The following is a 19,629-nucleotide window of genomic DNA, read 5'->3' as shown; positions in this document are numbered from 1 at the left end:
GGTTTCGGCTTTTCACTTGAACCAGCCTATTGTGGTGCCTGCGGCTACTAGCGACTTGGAGGACTCCAAGTTACTGGACGTTGTCAGAGCATTGAAAATATATATTTCAAGGACAGCTGGAGTCAGAAAATCTGACTCGTTGTTTATCTTGTATGCACCCAACAAGATGGGTGCTCCTGCGTCTAAGCAGACGATTGCTCGTTGGATCTGTAGCACAATCCAACTTGCACATTCTGTGGCAGGCCTGCCACAGCCTAAAACTGTTAAAGCCCACTCCACAAGGAAGGTGGGCTCATCTTGGGCGGCTGCCCGAGGGGTCTCGGCTTTACAACTTTGCCGAGCAGCTACGTGGTCAGGGGAGAACACGTTTGTAAAATTTTACAAATTTGATACTCTGGCTAAAGAGGACTTGGAGTTCTCTCATTCGGTGCTGCAGAGTCATCCGCACTCTCCCGCCCGTTTGGGAGCTTTGGTATAATCCCCATGGTCCTGACGGAGTCCCCAGCATCCACTAGGACGTTAGAGAAAATAAGAATTTACTTACCGATAATTCTATTTCTCATAGTCCGTAGTGGATGCTGGGCGCCCATCCCAAGTGCGGATTGTCTGCAATACTTGTACATAGTTATTGTTACAAAAATCGGGTTATTATTGTTGTGAGCCATCTTTTTTTAGAGGCTACTTCTGTGTTATCATACTGTTAACTGGGTTCAGATCACAAGTTGTACGGTGTGATTGGTGTGGCTGGTATGAGTCTTACCCGGGATTCAAGATCCTTCCTTATTGTGTACGCTCGTCCGGGCACAGTACCTAACTGAGGCTTGGAGGAGGGTCATAGGGGGAGGAGCCAGTACACACCATGTGATCCTAAAAGCTTGCTTTTGTGCCCTGTCTCCTGCGGAGCCGCTATTCCCCATGGTCCTGACGGAGTCCCCAGCATCCACTACGGACTATGAGAAATAGAATTATCGGTAAGTAAATTCTTATTTTGTACTACCTGAGCGGGAGCACAGTATATGTAGATCATATCTAACAAAATTAAGTTTATCAGGGGCCATTTCTGCTAGGAAAAAGAAGCAAAAGTTTAGAGGCCCCATCTTAACCCTAGCAAGTTTTGTCAAAGGGTAATGTTGCATTTATTTTGTTCTTCCCATTAGCCGAATCTGTGTTTTCTATATGGCTTATGATTCCTTACTATATGTCCCTTGGTCCCGTCTATGTGTTTAATAATGTGGCTTGTGTTTTCTGTCTAGGGGGTCTATATTGACTGTGTCCTACTACTCCTACAATCTCTGGCAAAATGCCCTTCCTTCCTACAAGTGTAACATTATTGACCATTAGGGATCTGGGGTTTGGACTGATGGGTCTTTCCTGTATGTGCCAGTATACTTACTGTCCTCACCACCTGTTGTTCTCTGCACCTAGCACTATTCTTGTGATGTTCAATAGAACACTCTCTAAGATTAGCTACTGTGACCCCTTTCCAATTTTGCAAAGAAGTCTTCACCCTGACACTCAATGCCTTATTGAGCCCGTCCATTTGCACAGAGACAGCCACCTCCCATTTGCTGAATTAGTGTTTACCAGTGGTTTTATCCAGATGGAGAGTTTTTTATTACTGCAAAAGACAAAAAAAAAAAAAAGTTTAACAAGCTTCTAGGTCATGCGAAGTATTCATTCAATCCTTCTCATCCCGTATTAAGGGTCTGTACATGGTCCAACAAACATTTCTGAGCTCATCTTGACTAGGGGCATTACTAGGAATGAATACTTCTTATATGGTAACTGAAATAAATACCCGGGGGTTACCTTGTCTCTGGCCGCTTTCCTACTGGCAAATACTAATGTGCGGACAGGTTTTTCTCCATTTCTGACGTTACTTTCTTGATTTTTTTTTTTTGTTTTATTTTTGGGTTTTACTATATATGTACACAAATGATACCATACTCACCTGTTCCACTGGTCTCAGCCACTTCCCCCGCAGGCTACTGCTCTTCTTTTACCGGTTGGATACTCCTCTGGGTACATGAGAAATGTCTGAAAACAATCAGGTCACCTTCTCCTCCTAAATAAAACTTCAACATTCATTAGTACATATATAGGTTACAGTCATATTTTTATTATTTTCTATAGTTTGTATGCTGGTCGTAACTGCTTCCACATCTACATATGGCGGTGTACTTGCATTCTTTTTTTTTTTTTTTCCTTGTTTATTGGTGCTACAAGTTCAAACAGTTCTTATATTTTCAGTCTTGTCTTATATGACTTTGGTTAGACATACCACCTGCAATACCTTAGGATCAAACTCACCAACCCCTCTTGCTGCCACAGGTTTAAACACTTTGTATGTCTGACCCTTTGTTTTCTGGATTTTATCAGACATTTTACTGCTTACATTCTGCAGTACCTCTGGTTCAAAGCTGCCCACCTTAGGGAATGATACCCTATCGTTGTCAGTCATACGTACCCATTCAGACAAAAAGTCTTCAGCGTGTGGACCATATTTCCCACACACAATACTTTTTCCTTTTTTTTTTTTTTTAAACCTCGCTGACCCCTTGGGCCGCTGCTCTTCAGCCTGAACCCTGGCTAAACGTCCCTCACTTGAGCAACTGGCTCCCATAATTGTGGGCCTTTTCCCACAAACACCAAAATACTCAATATAAGGTGACAGTGAAAGTTCTCCGAGCGCTTTCACCCACAATCGCCCACGCTGGCCAGTACTAACATACACTGTTGATAGCGAAGGCAATGTACCCAACTTAGGGCCCCATATTGACCTATATTTTACTGGAAATTTTTGGGAATAACTTACCCTTTCCAGTAAAATATCTGCCATTGGAGATATTCCTGAGAGAGACCAGCGAAAACTCCCTATGCACTTTTTTTTTTATATACAAATCACGCTTGCGTATGCTGTATACAGCACTAATGATACCGCGATTTTACGCAAAAGCTCGTAAAAGGGATATCAAGTTGCACTATATATCGCACACACAAACGCGCGGTCCAATCGCACAGCGTATAGGTACTTGTTACCTATCCGCCGTACGACCACTGGAATCAAATCACAAGCTGCGAAACCTCATTCGGAGCATATCGAAAAACTATATGGGTCACAAATTCACAATTCCCTACCATGCTCCTGTGTAAGTCTCCTCTCGACGTACGTATTAAACCTTATACTAACACGAGTCAGCCGCCTCACGCCACCAAGCCTCCACTCACTTGGTGTACCGAACGACGGGATCCCGCATTCCGGGGTTCGAATCCACTCCTACGTTCGCTCACTCAAATACACTTTGTTTTTCTGTGTAGAAAATTTTAATTCATCCAGATTGGCAGCTTTACCCCCAGAGGCAATACAGTTTAAACAAAAGTTTTATACTAATTTGCTTTAGAAACCGAGTAGTTTTGTGCTATTGTAGCATGGCTACTGTCCCACCTTTGAACTAAACAACACTATTGTGTAATTTGTACTTAGCGCCCGCACCTTTACGCACTTCACGTAAACACGCGACCGTGCGTGTCTCTTACGCTGCGTGCACAGTCCTGTACTTTTTCCGAGACACGTGTACAAAACCCTGCGTCCGCAATAAAACAAATCCTACAGCTTCTATAATTGTGAGCAATACTAACTATAATCGCTCACTTAACACAACACCATTTTTTTCTGTATAAACCTTTACAATCAGGCCAGAATTGCGTTTGTTTCCTTACACTTACTTCCTTAAACACTGTTATTTTAATTTTTTTTAACTATATATATATACACAAATGTATCCGGTTTCACACAGATCTATGACTGCAATAATCTATAATTTAAATGATATGATTCAGATTGGATAGCTATCTTGCAGAACATAAACTGATATAAATATACACATTTATAATAATATTATATATATGTACCATTCACTGGTCTCCTATGAGACACCTTACCTCTTATTTGCATATCAAAGCTATTTGCTTTTCCACTGCTAAAAAAAACCCCAGTTACACAGTTTAATTTACATTTCAATGGCTATCCTATAGCAAACAGAGAGTTAACTAAATCCTGGGAAAGAAGAAGAAGAAAAAAAAGTATTCTTTTCTTTTCTTTTGCAATTTCTTACACCAAGCCAAGCATTTATCTCAACATTTACTCTCACTAGGCCCAATTGAAACTATTTGTAATTGACTATGGCATGGGTTAAATAAATGCATTGGTAACTCATAAATGGTGCTTGATATGACCAAGGAAACTGATTGTTCTGAGCAGACTGAAAATCAGCTTTTTAGAAAATGACCTTCCTAAAATGGCCACTGCTCCTCCCCCTTCCACATCCATGAGGTTTACACAAAATGGTGGACAGGCCATGTGGTTAGTCCAAAATGGAGGACAGACCATGCGGCTTCCTTTGTCACAAAGAAATCACACATTATAGAAGCACCAGAAGTTATTTTAGGCCTGAGTTTTAAAAAAACTATATCAAGGCTATGCAGCAACTTTTAAATGTACTTTTAAACCTACTTAACAGATAAACAATCCAATCTGAATCAAACACAATATGACTTATTTGAACTTTGTTTTGCAACAATAGAAATACATTTTAGCATCTTAAATATTATATCATTGGCTTACTGATATCACAACAATACACACGGATATGATTTTCTCAGCGTTACGATGCGTCCACCACAAGCTGATCGACCACAGCGTCGCCTTTATAATGTACAGTGCATCATTAAGGCCAAGATATCGCGGACCAGCCCCCATCTGTGAATGCCAAATTGCTTCCTTACAAATATTTAAAATGCCCACTTTAATATATACTGCAGACGCCAGGCGCATCTTATTACCATATACGATAAAAGTGTGCTGTACATCGCAAAACACTGCATCCCATAAGAGAAAACAATACACCCACACATTATCTGAGTTCCAAAGCTCATTGATGTATATTTGTTATTAAAAGGATATGGATTCAATATATTACAATGTACAGTATACACATAATTACATGATTACAATTTATACAGTAAGCAGTTAATACTTACAGTTACAGGCCAGTGATACAATTATCATATCTTTCAATGCATCCTCCTCTTAATATCTCTCTCTCAGCAAATAAATACAGGAACTGATCTGGCAGCAACTCCCTCATCGTCTAGTCCAAAACAGCAACTGCCTCCTGTGTGATCAGCAATGTGTTATCTAGTTTGAGGGAGGGGACTTTCTCATTCATGATGAGTCACTGGTTTGTTCGTATGTTAAACAGGTGCCTTGAATACATCCAAAGGGCTGGCCTGAGCTTCCTGTCCACTTCCTGTTTGGAATATCTATTGTTCTAATAAAAGTGATTTTAGCTTACATACATTTAATCATAACTATTTGTTGCAATGTCCCACAACTTAATAACAAGTATCAAATGAATCTACACATTAATCTGGTTGCTTTAATAGTAAATATGACAGGTGTATCTGGCTTCGTTCAAATAATACACATACATGACATTACTTCATTATATAATTTTAAATCATCATGATGTCTGGCGCTTGATATTATTATAATTATGTACTGTATGAAATAAGTGTCGAATCCATCTCTGTGGCATGTCCGTGTAAATGCGTGTGTTACCATATATTGCTGCGCGTATTTGCAAGTATAGCGACTCATAATGTGTGTAGTTTGTATGTTCTTTTTATGTAATATTTTTGACTTTGACATGGTCTACCTGATCGTGATTTGGTTTCCACAGAATCCCTCATTTTCCACTTCTTAATTAGAGTTTGAACACTGCTGATTGGCATTCTCAATTGCTTGGATATCTTTTAATATCCCTCTCCTGTTTTATACAGTTCAATTACCTTTTCCCGCAGATCCTTTGACAATTCTTTTGCTTTCCCCATGACTCAGAATCCAGACACGTCAGTGCAGCACTGGATGAAAGATGCAAGGGTCTTTCAGGAGTCCAGAAACTCACTGACCTTTTATACACACACACACACACACACACACACACACACACACACACACACTGATTACAAGCAAACAGATCACAGGTGAGGATGGATACCTTTAGTAGCCATTCAAACCCGTTTGTGTCAACTTGTGTGCATGTTATCAGGCCAAAATCTCCAGGGTATGTAAACTTTTGATCAGGGTCATTTGGGTAGTTATGTCATTATGATTTAAAAAGAGTAAACACAGTTGTTTGACAATAAATGGCATCACCCAACCACTAACCATGAGTGAAAGAAAAGTTTGTGAGTTATCATTCATATTCTCTGACAAATGGCCAGAAAATCACAAATTCTGCTAGGGTATGTTAACTTATGAGCACAACTGTATATATGTGTGTGTGTGTGTGTGTGTGTGTGTGTGTGTGTGTATGTATGTATATATATATATATATATATATATATATATTATAGAGAGAGAGGTGTGTGTGTGTGTATATATAAATATATATATATATATATATATAAGAGAGAGAGATATGGAGATATATGTACATATATATATAATGTGTGTGTGTTTATATATATATATATGTGTGTATATGTGTGTGTGTGTATATATATATATATATATATATATATATATATATATATATATTATACACTCCCTCACAGGGGGCTAATCATGGACCCACTATTACTGCCTCTTGGGCTGTGAGAAGAGCATGGGTTCAGGCACTAGAGGAAGAGCTGCCCCTGTTTTACATAGAGGGAAGGAGGTAGGGGTGCTCCGGTGCTGTTTCTTGCACACAGCGCTAAAATGTCTAGTTACGGCACTGTTACTAGGTATCCATTTCCCTGGCCCTGAGCAGGTCCCCCTCACCAGATCCTCTCCAGGGGTGAGGGGGTGGACTTGGGGGGGGGGGGGCACGGCATTTTGTCGCACCTGGACCCACTGCTCGCTAGTTCCGCCGCTGCCACCGCCACCTATTACGTTCAGGAAGCGTCCCTAGAGACGGCTGTAATGGCAGCCAAGGCGTCGTCCACGTCTGTCCTGGCTCGCCGCATACTGTGGTTGAGGTCGTGGAAAGTGGTCCTATACTCCAAAAAGACCTTAGTGGTACTCCCCTTCACTGGGGACATTTGTTTGGGGAAGACCTAAATAAAATAGTGTCTGTATTACTAGTCCTTCTGAACAGAAGGCTAAAGGTGCCACTTTTCATTCCTTTCAGCCTCAAGGGAAAGCAAAGGTCTGGCATACCCGAGACAATCTCGTGCTCCCAAAACCACAAAGCCCAAGGCCAAACAATCCTGGGCAGCCCGTCAGCTTGCTTCAAAACATGACAAGCCTGCTGCATGACTGGTTGGGCCTCCCTCTGGGGGATCCCAGGGTATGAGGCTGGCTTCTACAGTTCACCCAGATCTGGTTAAAGACCACTTCAGATGCATGGGTACTGGAATTTGTCTCTCACAGGTACACTGTCTCTTTCCAGAGACGTCCCCGTCACCAGTTTTGCACCACGGCTCTCCGTTCGGATCCGTTAGAGGTGCAAGCTCTACAAACTGCTGTGCCGGTACCTCAGTCCCAAAGAGGCTAAGGTTACTACCCGACCCTGGTTCTAGTCCCAAAACCCGTTCAGTCTTTCCGGCCTATACTCAATCTCAAATCTCTGAACAAGTTTTTGAGAGTGTCCAGGTTTCGTATGGAAACGCGCTCAATTGTTCTGGCTATGGAACGCGGAGACTATATGGTATTCCTGGATATACAGGATGCATACCTGCATATACCTATTGCCATATCGCATCAGCAGTTTCTGCGGTTTGCTATTGGCAGCCTCCACTACCAATTCCAGGATCTGCCATTTGGACTGGCTATGGCTCCTCTGATATCCACCAAGGTCATGGTCGTGATGACTGCTCATCTCCGTCGCCAGGGAGTCAGAATCCTGCCGTACCAGACGACCTGCTGATTCTGGCAAATACCCACGAAATTGTCCACGGTCATCTGCAACTGACTGTAACCTTCCTGCAAGCCCACGGGTGGCTTATTAATTGGAGAGAAGTCCTCACTTGTCCCAGCTCAGAGCATGGTGCACCTGGGGGCACTCCTGGACACACACACACAGTCAGAGACTGTTTCTGTCTCAAGAAAAAGTCCTGAAGCTTCGGGACAGGATAAGATGCTTTCATCGTTGCCCCAGAGTATCTATACACTCGGCGATGCAAATAGATGGCCTGATGGTGTCGGCCTTCGACATGGTAGAGTACACTCAATTTCATTCCCGCCCACTACAGAGGTTAATCCTTTCCAAGTGGGACAGCCTGCCTCATCGGATCAGATTTCACATGATCTTTTTGACTTCAGAGGTTCGTCTGTCACTGACCTGGTGGCTCCAGGGCCAGCAAGTGAGCAGGGGCCATCCCTTCTGGGTCCCCGATTGGGTCCTGCTGACAACAGATGCCAGTCTGAGGGGATGGGGAGCGGTGTTGGAGCAGCACTCTTTTCAATGGCATGGAGGAATCACTCCTTCCAATAAATATTCTGGAGCTGAGGGCAGTGTTCAATGCATTGACTCTCGCCCTGCCTCTAGTACAGAACAGGCCTGTTCAAGTACAATCAGACAACGCCACCACGGTGGCATACATAAACCATCAAAGCGGCACTCAAAGCCACATGGCAATGATGGAAGTGGGAAACGGAATTCCTCAGTCGCCAGGACTTGCACGCCGGAAAATGGAGTCTTCATCCTGAAGTCTTTCAACTCCTAGTGGACAGGTGGGGCCTACCGGACGTAGACTTCATGGTGTCTTGACACAATCACAAGGTTCCAGTCTTCGGATCAAGGACCAGGGATCCTCAATCAGCGTTCGTGGACGCACTAGCGGTTCCATGGATCTCTCGGCTGCCCTACATGTTCCCTCCAGTGTCCCTCCTGCCCAGGGTCCTACGGAAGTTCAATCAAGAAGGAGGAATACTACTTCTAGTCGCTCAAGCGTGGCCCAGACGGTATTTGTTCTCAGACCTGCAGGGTCTGTCGACAGAGCATCCCCATCTACTTCCTCAGCGCCCAGACCTCCTCGTACAAGGCAGTTGTTTCTACCCAGACATAGCCAGACTGGCTTTGATGGCGTGGCTCATGAAGCTTCACACCTGAGGGCCAAAGGATTCTCCGATGCGGGTATCCAGTCTATGCTGAAGGCCCGCAAACCGGCATCTGCCCGGATATATTACAGGGTCTGGAATTCTTACTTCACTTGGTGTGTTGATAAGAACTATGATGCTTATAGATGCAGAACTTCCAGAATTCTGGCTTTTCTACAACAAGGCCTGGACTTAGGCTTTCGTCTGGCTTTCCTCAAGGTTCACATATCTGCCTTGTCAGTATGGTTTCAGAGGAAAATTGCGTCTATGCCTGACGTTCATACATTCACTCAGGGTGTACTGCGGATTCAGCCTCCCTATGTCCCTCCTGTGGCTCCATGGGATCTGTCTGTTGTACTAAATGCCCTGTAAGAGTCTTCATTTGGACCTCTTGGATCAGTGGACCTTACATGGCTCACGTCCAAGGTCCTGTTCTTGCTGTCTATTGCCTCCGCAAGACTGGTGTCTGTCTTTGACGCTTTGTCCGGTCATCCGCCTTTTCTGATATTTCACCGTGACAAGGCAGTTTTACGAACTCGCCCTGGTTATTTTTCTATAAGGTTGTGTCCTCTTTTCACCTTAACCAAGAGATTTTGGTTCTGGCCTTTATCTTTTCAGATTTGTCTCCCAAAGAATGTTCTTTGGATGTGGTTAGGGATCTCCGTATCTATGTGGAGAGGACTGCCTCTATCAGGAGGTCAGATACTTTTTTTTGTCCTGTTTGGTTTCCACAAACGTGGCTGGCCTGCGAATAAGCAAACCTTGGCCAGATGGATTAGAATGGTGATTGCACAAGTTTATGCGCAGGCTGGACTTCTAGCTCTTGCTGCTATTAATGCCCATTCTACTTGGTCTGTTGGACCTTCTTGGGCAGCCCGCCTTGGTGCGTCCGCAGAACAATTGTGCAAGGTGGCTACGTGGTCCTCAGTGAACACGTTTCTTAGGTTCTGTGCCTTTGATACTTTTGCCTCCCAGGATGCTCCCTTTGGACGCCAGATCCTCATATCCGCTAAGACACATCCCCTCCCTTGAGGAACTGCTTTAGGACATCCCGATGTTTTCCTGTGGAAACCAATGTAGCTTGCTGCAGAAAAGGAGTCTTATGGTAGACTTACCATGGTTAACACACTTTCTGCGAGGTACATTGGGTTCCACAGGGCGCCCACCTTGACGCACCTAGCATCAATGGTTTTGTATGTCATAAGCTGCTGGTACCTTCTCCCGTCGTGAGAATGTGGTTCTATGTGACTATCATCTGCCTTCTCTCCTGCCTGCTCCTGCATTGGACTGGTTAGCGAAACTGAGCTCTCAGTGCGTGGAGGCGGGGTTATAGAGGAGACCCCAGTGTATCCAGGGACAGCCTAAAGCTTTAGCCTGTTGGTGCCTTTGGATCAAGATCCACTATACTCCCCGATGTTTCCCTGTGGAACCCAATGTACCTCTCCGAAAGAGCGTTAACCATGGGAAGTCTACTATAACACTCCTCTTTCTTTATTTTACACTATCACCCCTGACATATGTTCCTTATTATGATGTTAACCCTTCCGTGTTTATGTTCGGTTTGTCTCTCAATCCGTAACTTCTTCAATGTGATTCTTTACCACCACCCCCACCCCCACCTGAATGTTCTATAATGTGCTCCACTAGTGGTCCTGGGAGCAGAGTACGGAGAAGCACTCCGATGTTGCTGGGAACTGGGACTCTGTCGCTGGGAACTGGGACTCTGTCGCTTCTTGAGTCTGTCAGGTGCCTAGAGGAAGTCCCTTGAGGGGCCTCAGGGGACCTTGTTATGACCACCTCACGGCGTAATGTCACACATGCCGGTGCAGGAGAAGCTGCACTCTAAGCTGCACCACACTTAATATACAGATGGGTCCATGTTTATTTTAGCCTTTAATAGGATTAACTGAGACTGGGCAATCGGACTTAATCCCCTGCTGTAATGACCTAATCCCCTGTTGTATTGTTCCCTGTATTGTATTGCAGCTGAGAACAATAGATGAAGGGTTTATGTAAATAAACCATGGTGTGCCTAGGCGCAGCAAAGAAGCCAAGATAACCGTGGATCTATCTGTATGTCTGACTGCCCGAAATTCCTAATTGGATATCCAGTCTGCCCAGATGTCCCTAGGCCACTTGGGTGCCCCTAGGCATTTGTCTATACTGCCCATGCCTTGGGTCGGCTCTGAAACCAACCATAAGTGTACTTTGTTAGACTGGGCTAAGTTTCTGAATATATAATTACTGCATATACATTTTTTTTTCATTTACACCATTTAATATAGCAAATTAGATTCACACATTATGCATTCTTTTTCAGATGTGACGCCACTGAAAAAGTTAGAAATACTTTGGACTATTTGAGGTCTTTATTAAATGAGCCAACCAATTTTAAACTTATTTATAGATACGCTTTTGATTTTGCACGGGTAAGTAAAGTTTGTGTATAACTAAAAATATATTTTTTCATGAGTGACAATCCGATATAATGTTCCTAAATTGTGGCTATTTAAATAAAGGATGATAATAATAATAATACTAATGTTGCAGTCCCATGAAATAAATGTTTAATGTTCATTTAGAAAAAAACAATGGGCGTTATTCATGTTTGTAAGTAAAGCTAAAAAAGCCAAGTAACTTTGTGTCCGGAACAAACCATATTGCCATGCAAGGGGAGCAAATACATTTATAATTTTTCTGTGCACGTTAAATAATGGCTGTTTTTGCATGTAGCCCACAAATGCTAGACTGCTTTATTTTTACACTACAATTTAGATTTCAGTTTTAACACAGCCAACCCAAATCTAAATCTCTCCGCACATGTTACATCCGCCTCATCTGCAGTGCAACATGGTTTTTCCTAGTTGCTTGCTTTTTTGCTTTACTTACAGACCTGAATATTCTATATACCCAATATCAATGCTCTTACGTGTAAGTATTTTTATTATTATTTTCACTTTAAGTTACTGTTGGTTGTTTACGGTTTTCCAATTATTGTCCCATGATCAAAACCATTACTGACAGATGAAGTAATGAGCTGAGGTGCTATAGAATGCTCCCTTTTCTTAGCATACTTCTTCATAGAGAATTTCCCAGCCCCTCCTTCCTCTGCTCCCTGAGATTTCTCAGTAATTGGCTCTGACTCCGTGATCACCATGAAAATGCTTAAGAGCTGAAACCAAATGCGTCTTTCAGTGGCAGCCAATTAATATAGTATCACATAGCGATTCTAGAAGGAAAGACATTCCCAGTAAAATCACTCAGGGGGATATCCAATTAGCCCCGGTAATTTATACCGGAGCTAATTGTCCTGCCGGGAGCTGTCTTGTTACCTCCGATAAGCTCTCACGAGCAGTGGCTTATCGGGGGTTACCTGATGCTGCGCTGGCTGCAGACAGCTCCCAGTGCAGCGCTGCTCCTCTGGCTCCCCCTGGTCACATGGGCACTCCCCGTCATGTGACCGCCTCTGGGGGTGGGGGAGAGGGGGGATGCGGCCGGGGGGATGCCCCGGCTTCCCAGCCGGGGGTCACCACGCAGAGTGGCAGCTTGCGGGACGTAGCGCCATGCCTGCAGTCCCAGCCTGCTGCTGCTGCGGGCATGGGATGCTGCAGGTTGTTCGCGGTTATTAGGAATTCCCCAGAATCAGCCCCGTTTTTGTGCAAAAACTGAGCTGTTTCTACCAAAAACACACAGGTTTCACTGAACTGTTCAGTTAGAGACCAGCGAGCAGTCCCAAGGCAGCAAGCACTTAGCTCGTAGCTTGATCATAGGTCTCTTAATTGAATAGCTCTGGACCTTTTTTTTTTTTTTTTGGCTAATCCATTAATTTAGATTCACTCTATGTAGAGGTCACCCACAGCCAGATTTTATACTGCCAGTCTGCCATCCCAATGTATTCTGGTGATTGGCATTTTATACCTGTCATTTGCTGGCAAAACAATCCTACTGTTAGGACTCATCTTTTTACATATGTGTCCTCATACAGTACATCTTGCCTCAATGCGCAACACAGCAGAAGATGCCGTGCCTGAGTGAGCGGACAGGTCCCATGCAACTCCTTTAGCATTGGGCTTTTTTTTTGCCAAACATGCGTCTTATTCTCTGCTGATTAAAATTACATGTTGCTTGCCTATATTTTCTGTGCGACAGTGCCTGTATCTGCATCTGAAGTGCAACATTTTTTAGCAAAGCATTGTAGTGTAGCATTTGTATGCAGATACAGCCGTGGTAGCACGCATATCATTTTAATCAGCAAAAGCTGCTTGTGCGTTCCATTTGCATCATTTTGCAAATAAGATGCATTTTAATGGAAAAGTCGCAAGAAAAGATGCTCTGCGCTACAGAGTCATGCCACGGCATAGCTGTTTAACGTGCAGGGAGGCTAGATGTAAGTGGACACATCTGTAAATGAGATTATGGTAATATACTCATCTTTCAATACTGGACTCTCTATTTAAACCTCAAACTTGAACCTTGGTGCTATTGAAAGGGTGTATTAAATATTTTATGAAGATATGCTTGGATATTGGAGCTTCATTAACGCACTATTTTATTCAAAATAAAACTTGTTTTTGGAAAGATTATTGCAATGGTTCCTTCCACTTTTCACAATTATTATTATTATTTTATTTTTTTTCAAATTATTTTGTATTATTAAGATGATTCTGAGTTGGGAACAAAGCTAAAACAAAAAAAAATTGAGCCGCTTTGTACCTGGACAAACCATGTTGCACTGCAAGGGGTGCAAATATTTTTTCTTCTTTCGTGCAGGGTAAATACTGGCTGCTTTTGCATTTAGCACACAAATACTGGGCAACTTTTTTTGCATCATATATGCTTACTTTCTAGGAAACCCAGGTATCTCCCGAATTTGCGTGTAGTCTTCTAGAAGTGTAGCCGACCCTCCCCATCCTGCCCACTTCCTATCGACTGACAGATCAGTGCCAGGAATCTTGGGTTCTTGGAAGGGGACTGGGCCAATATCATGGGCTTCGAAGAGAAACACGTAATTTTAGCCCCACCCCTTATTGGTCGAAGCAGCCAACCCATACCACCCGTTAGCTGCATATATATACTCTATAGGAGACAATGCAGAGGTTACAAAGTAAGTTTTGCACTGCAATTTACATGTGAGTTTGTACACGCACCTCCCAAATGTAAATCACCCAGCACGTTTTCTTCCCCACCTGCAGTGCTACATTGTTTTATCTCCTAACTTCCTAAGGCTACCATCACTAAGCGTAACATTGAGGCTATTGACACCACTTCTCTCTCCTCCCTGTTCGACTCACTTCTCTCTCCTATTATTTCGCCCTGAACAAGCCACTTCCATATATAATGCATCCGTTACTTCTGCTCTTGACCAACCGCTTTTCACCCTCGCAGAGCAACACCTCCAACCCTGGCACCAAATGCACCATATCTTCAAAAATGCTCACATACTGCCGAGCGACAGTGGAGGAAATCATGCTCTGACTTCCTTCCTTTAAAACTTATGCTCTCATCATTCAGTGCTGCCCTTTCCTTTACTAAACAGCCATACTTTAAAAAAAAAAAAACTCATCTCCTCCCAGTCTTCGAACCCCTGTGCCTTTTGCAACAATGAACTCCTTTCTCTGCCCACCCCCACCTCCTCTCCCCTCCTCACTCTCTGCCCTTGACTTTGCCAATTACTTCACATCCAAAATTGACTCCATACGTCAGGACATCACATCCCACCAGAGCATCAGCAACCAGCCACCTCTATTCCCTTACCACCCCTTCCCATCCCTCTTACCAACTCTGACCTCTTTCTCCAATGTATCTAGTGAGGAAGTCATGGCCTCATCCGTTCCTGTCCCTCCCCCTTCCACCTCACCACATGACCCTATCCCCTCCGCTACCCATCTCCTTCTGCCTGTTCCCATCTTGGCCACCTCCTTAATCTCTTCCTCCCATTAGGTACTGTCCCCTTTGCCTTCAAGCATGCACTGGTCTCCCCTATTCTTAAAAAAAGCTACCCTTTATCCTAACACCCTCTCCAACTACCAACCAATCGCTCTCCTCCCTTTTGCCTCCAAACTCCTTGACTGTATAGTCTACAACCACCTTCCTGCCTTTCTTTCCTCCCACTCACTGCTTGACCCATTCCAGTCTGGCTTCTGTCCTCTCCACTCCACTTAAACTGCCGTCACGAATGTCTGCAATAACCTCCTTGCTGCTAAATCCAAAGGCCTTTCATTCTTCTTGACCTCTCTGCTGCTTTTGACACTGTGAATCATCCTCTCCTTCTGTAAGTCCTTCACTCCTTTGGTCTGCGTGATACAGCCCGCTCCTGGCTGTCCTCCTACCTCTTTGCCCATTCCTTCTGTCTCCTCTCATGATTCCACTTCCCCCCACTTCCACTGACAATTGTTGTCACCAAAGGTTCTGCTCTTGGTCCTCTCCTGTTGTCTCTCTATATGTTCTCTTTAGGTGAGCTTAATAGCTCTTTTGACTTACAATATCATCTCTATGCCAATGATACTCAGATCTACCTTTACTCCCAAGACCTCTCCCCTGCTCTCCTCACTAGTATCTCAAACTGTCTCTCTGCTGCTTCTTCTTGGATGTCCCAGAGGTTTCAACATGTTTAAGACTGAGCTGATCATCTTCCCACCCTCTGGCACAACCTCACCTCCCACAATTTCATTATCTTTTGATGGCACTACTATCTCCTCTAGCCCCCAAGTGCGCTGTCTTGGAGTAATCCTTGACTCCTCCCTCTCCTTCAAACCACACATTCAGCATCTCCCACAAACCTGCCATTTTCATCTCAAAAATATTTCTAGGATCAGACCCTTTCTCCCATAGAATGCTACGAAGACACTTATCTACTCATGGTCACCTCTTGACTGAACTGCTGTAATCTCCTGATATGTGGCATCCCTGACAAATGCCTTTCTCCATTCCAATCTATCGTAATACCACAGCCAGACTCTTCTTTCTCACCAAACATACTACGTCCACCTACCCTCTCTTGCAAGTCCTTCACTGGCTCCCCTTCTCTTTCAGAATCCAATTCAAGCTTCTCACAGAAAGCCCTCACCTATTCCTCTCCCATCTACATCTCTGACCTTATCTCCCTTTACACTGCCACCCGTCCTGTTCGCACCGTTAATGCATGCCGCCTCTCCTGCCTACTGATTACTTCCTCCCACTCCTACCTCCAACATTTTTCACATGCTGCTCGATATCTTTACGTCTCCCTATCAGACTCTCCATCTCGCTAAAAATCTTTAAACGGGCTCTCAAAACTCACTTCTTCACCAATCCCAGGCAGCTCTCATCGCAACCCTCTGTTCCACTCTCACTGTCTACCCCATCAGTGTCACCCATCTGCCCCTCCCCTTTAGAATGTAAGCTCTCCCGAGCAGCTCCCTCTTCCCTCGTGCCTTTTTCTTCTGTTACTTAAACTATCTTCTACTCCATAGTCCCTTCCAAGGCACCAAATTCCTTGGTTTTCTGCCACCCTGATACTTATTTCCGTGTCGTCTGTTGATGCAGATATGTTTATATACCTTGCACTTGACTTATATTGTCCTGAACTGTAAGTCGCAGTTTTCTTGTTTTGCTTATTTGTTTGTGCACTCTGTAACTGGGCACTGCGGATCCCTTGCGGCACCATTAATGATGATGATAATAAATTAAGGTACAAAGGTAATGGCTCTTTTTCTTTTTTTCTTTCTTTTTTTGCTTTGCTTCTTGCTCAGAATCAGCTTCATAATTTGACACGTACACAGTACATTTTGGCATTTATTGAGATCAGTAGCAGCAGCTACAAAATATTTCCGCCTTGCTTATACTGTAAGTTTGCTGTGGGTTTTTTATTTTGCTTTGTGCTTTACACTCCACCAGGAAAAAGATCAGCGGAGCCTAGATATGACTACAGCTAAGTGCATGTTAGGACTCTTATTAGGAAAAACATGGCCCTTATTTCCTGTGTTTCATCAGTTTCTAGAGGTACAGTATGACAATATGCTTTTTCTATACTCCTTTGATAAATGAAAAGCTAAAAATGAGTGCATTGCTATGGTAATATAGCCCGACATTAACGCATCCTCAAATGTTTTGTACTTGCAAAACTACTGACAATGTAGGTGAGCCTTTTTCCTATTATACTAAGGGAGTGCTTTCTAGAATCCAGGTCTCTGCTAAACTAACGAATGCTCACACCACTTCTACTTGCCTTAAATAGCATTCTGATTCTGCAGAGCGCACTCGGTGTAACAGAGTACGCTCAGACACTTGAGCAGTAGAGTTGTGTTGAGAAGATAAAAAAGAGGGTGTGGTTATTCAAATAAAATTAGTGACAGCAGCACCTGGTAGGACAGTGAGTGTGATGATGATTAACGTTCTGTATATTGATGTTTTGTACCTCACCGGTATTGTAAGACTAATTGCGCGCAGTAAGAGTTTAAAAACAGTGTTATAACGTCAGTAGGAATGCACCTACTATTGCAGGCAGGTCAGTAACTGTTATCCTATGTGCTATGCTGTTATGCGTTATAACTTAGTCAGCTCTACATATTAGCCGTGGGGAAGAGTACACCTTTATATTTAAGATGTTCAGTGGTAACAAAGGGAGGGGGCTGAAGACAGAGGGGAGAAGGTCCCACACAAATATTGCGAGGTTAGTGCTCTTAGAACAGATGTTTGTAGAAAGATTTGGTGTGCTGCGAGTGCTGGTTGGCTGTATAAAGTGCAGCTGGAGCCAGGTGAAGGATCCCAGCAATCTACTGCCATGCAAGACGTCTTTCATTATGTGCCAAAAAACTATATAATACCAGTGTGCAGTCTGTCATGTATAATGATTGACTCAGTACAACTTCAATTATAAATAACCATTTTTATATTTTGGTTTGTTTAAAAGTTAGCAGCATAAGACACATACATATATAAACTTTGTAGCAATATTGCTCTCCAAATAAATAATATAAACAATATATTATATTCTAAAAATAACTTATTGGCTCTGTTTGGTAAAGAGTATATTATTAGGCACTGGCGTCCCAGTGTCAGAAAACCTGATAGTAATGAAAAAGTCCCGCAAATTCGTCTTGAGGAAGTCTCCGGTTGCCTAGGAGACGAAACGCGTTGACGCCCACTCCACATTGGTCTCTGTTTGGTCTCAGCTGTTTGTGGAACGGACCTACTGCTGCACACAGCCACAGCGGTCATCTGCACGTTGTGCACCGGGTGCTCCAGCCGACTGCCAGCCGCAGATTGCTATCCGAGAGGCGGCGGTCCGGAGCTCAAAGCCGGCAGTGTTCTGCATCACGTCTCGTCAGCCTTTAACATCACAGAAGCCGGCGAGTGTCAGCGGGTGCCGCACACAGCTGTCCGCAGCGGCTTTAAGTTGGCCCGACTTTCTATTCATCTTTACCGGGTGTCTGCCTATGTCCTCCGCAGTGGGGTCAATTACCCGTGGTATGGAAACAACCAGAGCAATCATCTGATAAGATCATCAATCAGTGAAGCTGCTCTGCTAATGGAACGGTAATATCATTTGATCAATCTCTATACGTGCAATTTACTTTAAAACGGACCCTGTATCTATACAATCCAGGAACCAGCACATTGATAATTACCCATTACAACTAAAATATATATTATCCACAGAGAGACTGCATTATCCTATTTGCGGGACTTTTTCATTACTATCAGGTTTTCTGACACTGGGACGCCAGTGCCTAATAATATAATCTTTACCAAACAGAGCCAATAAGTTATTTTTAGAATATAATATATTGTTTATTGTTTATATTATTTATTTGGAGAGCAATATTGCTACAAAGTTTATATATGTATGTGTCTTATGCTGCTAACTTTTAAACAAACCAAAATATAAAAATGGTTATTTATAATTGAAGTTGTACTGAGTCAATCATTATACATGACAGACTGCACACTGGTATTATATAGTTTTTTGGCGCAGAGTATACTTTTTCTTTGTTTGTTCTATATAATCTTAAGCGACCTAGCAAGTTGCTTTTACTCAGCTGCCTATTCACATATCTCTTTATCCTTTTTTAAAAAATAGTTTGATATATTTATATATATATACATAATTTTTTGATTTCTAGAATTAGCGCCGGAATAGCAGATCTGTGACAATTGTCCAGTTCTGCAACCCACTAACCAGTCTTTCATTATGTATCCAGATAAAATTGTGTGTGTGTGATTTGTGTAATCAGAATTTCTATGTCACTCGCACCACAAATATAGGAATTCAAATAGCTGAATTCCCATTGGTTCATTTATTAATAAATTCCTATTGAATGTGAAAGAACTTTTAAAATTCGAGGTTGCATGATTCCTTTTAGCAAAGCCACATCCTGACAGTAGTATAAGTGTTTCTCCCATTATACCACTGACTACTTGATAAATGTTTCTCTTCAGCAATCAAAATACAAAGTTATCAACAAGGACCAATGGTGCAATGTTCTAGAATTCAGCCGCACAATTAACCTTGACCTCAGCAATTACGATGAGGACGGCGCATGTGAGTACATAAATTCTTACAA

The 19,629-nt window shown here is 43.1% G+C and overlaps 1 protein-coding gene across 5 annotated transcripts in view; it reads left to right on the top strand.

The window, feature by feature from the left end:
• Positions 1-19,629, top strand: part of DCUN1D4 (defective in cullin neddylation 1 domain containing 4) — a 155,010-nt gene that overhangs the window by 118,717 nt on the left and 16,664 nt on the right. For all 5 annotated transcript variants that reach the window (XM_063920949.1, XM_063920947.1, XM_063920948.1 and 2 more), the window contains 3 exons: positions 11,406-11,514; positions 16,961-17,065; positions 19,505-19,607. In XM_063920949.1, the coding sequence (XP_063777019.1) occupies positions 11,406-11,514; positions 16,961-17,065; positions 19,505-19,607 (317 nt within the window). The remainder of the gene's footprint in view (positions 1-11,405; positions 11,515-16,960; positions 17,066-19,504; positions 19,608-19,629) is intronic.

Source organism: Pseudophryne corroboree, chromosome 1 (genome assembly GCF_028390025.1).
Source record: "Pseudophryne corroboree isolate aPseCor3 chromosome 1, aPseCor3.hap2, whole genome shotgun sequence".
NCBI lineage: Eukaryota > Metazoa > Chordata > Amphibia > Anura > Myobatrachidae > Pseudophryne > Pseudophryne corroboree.
Note: the sequence above shows the minus strand (reverse complement) of the source record. Positions and strands in the feature narration are given on the sequence as shown.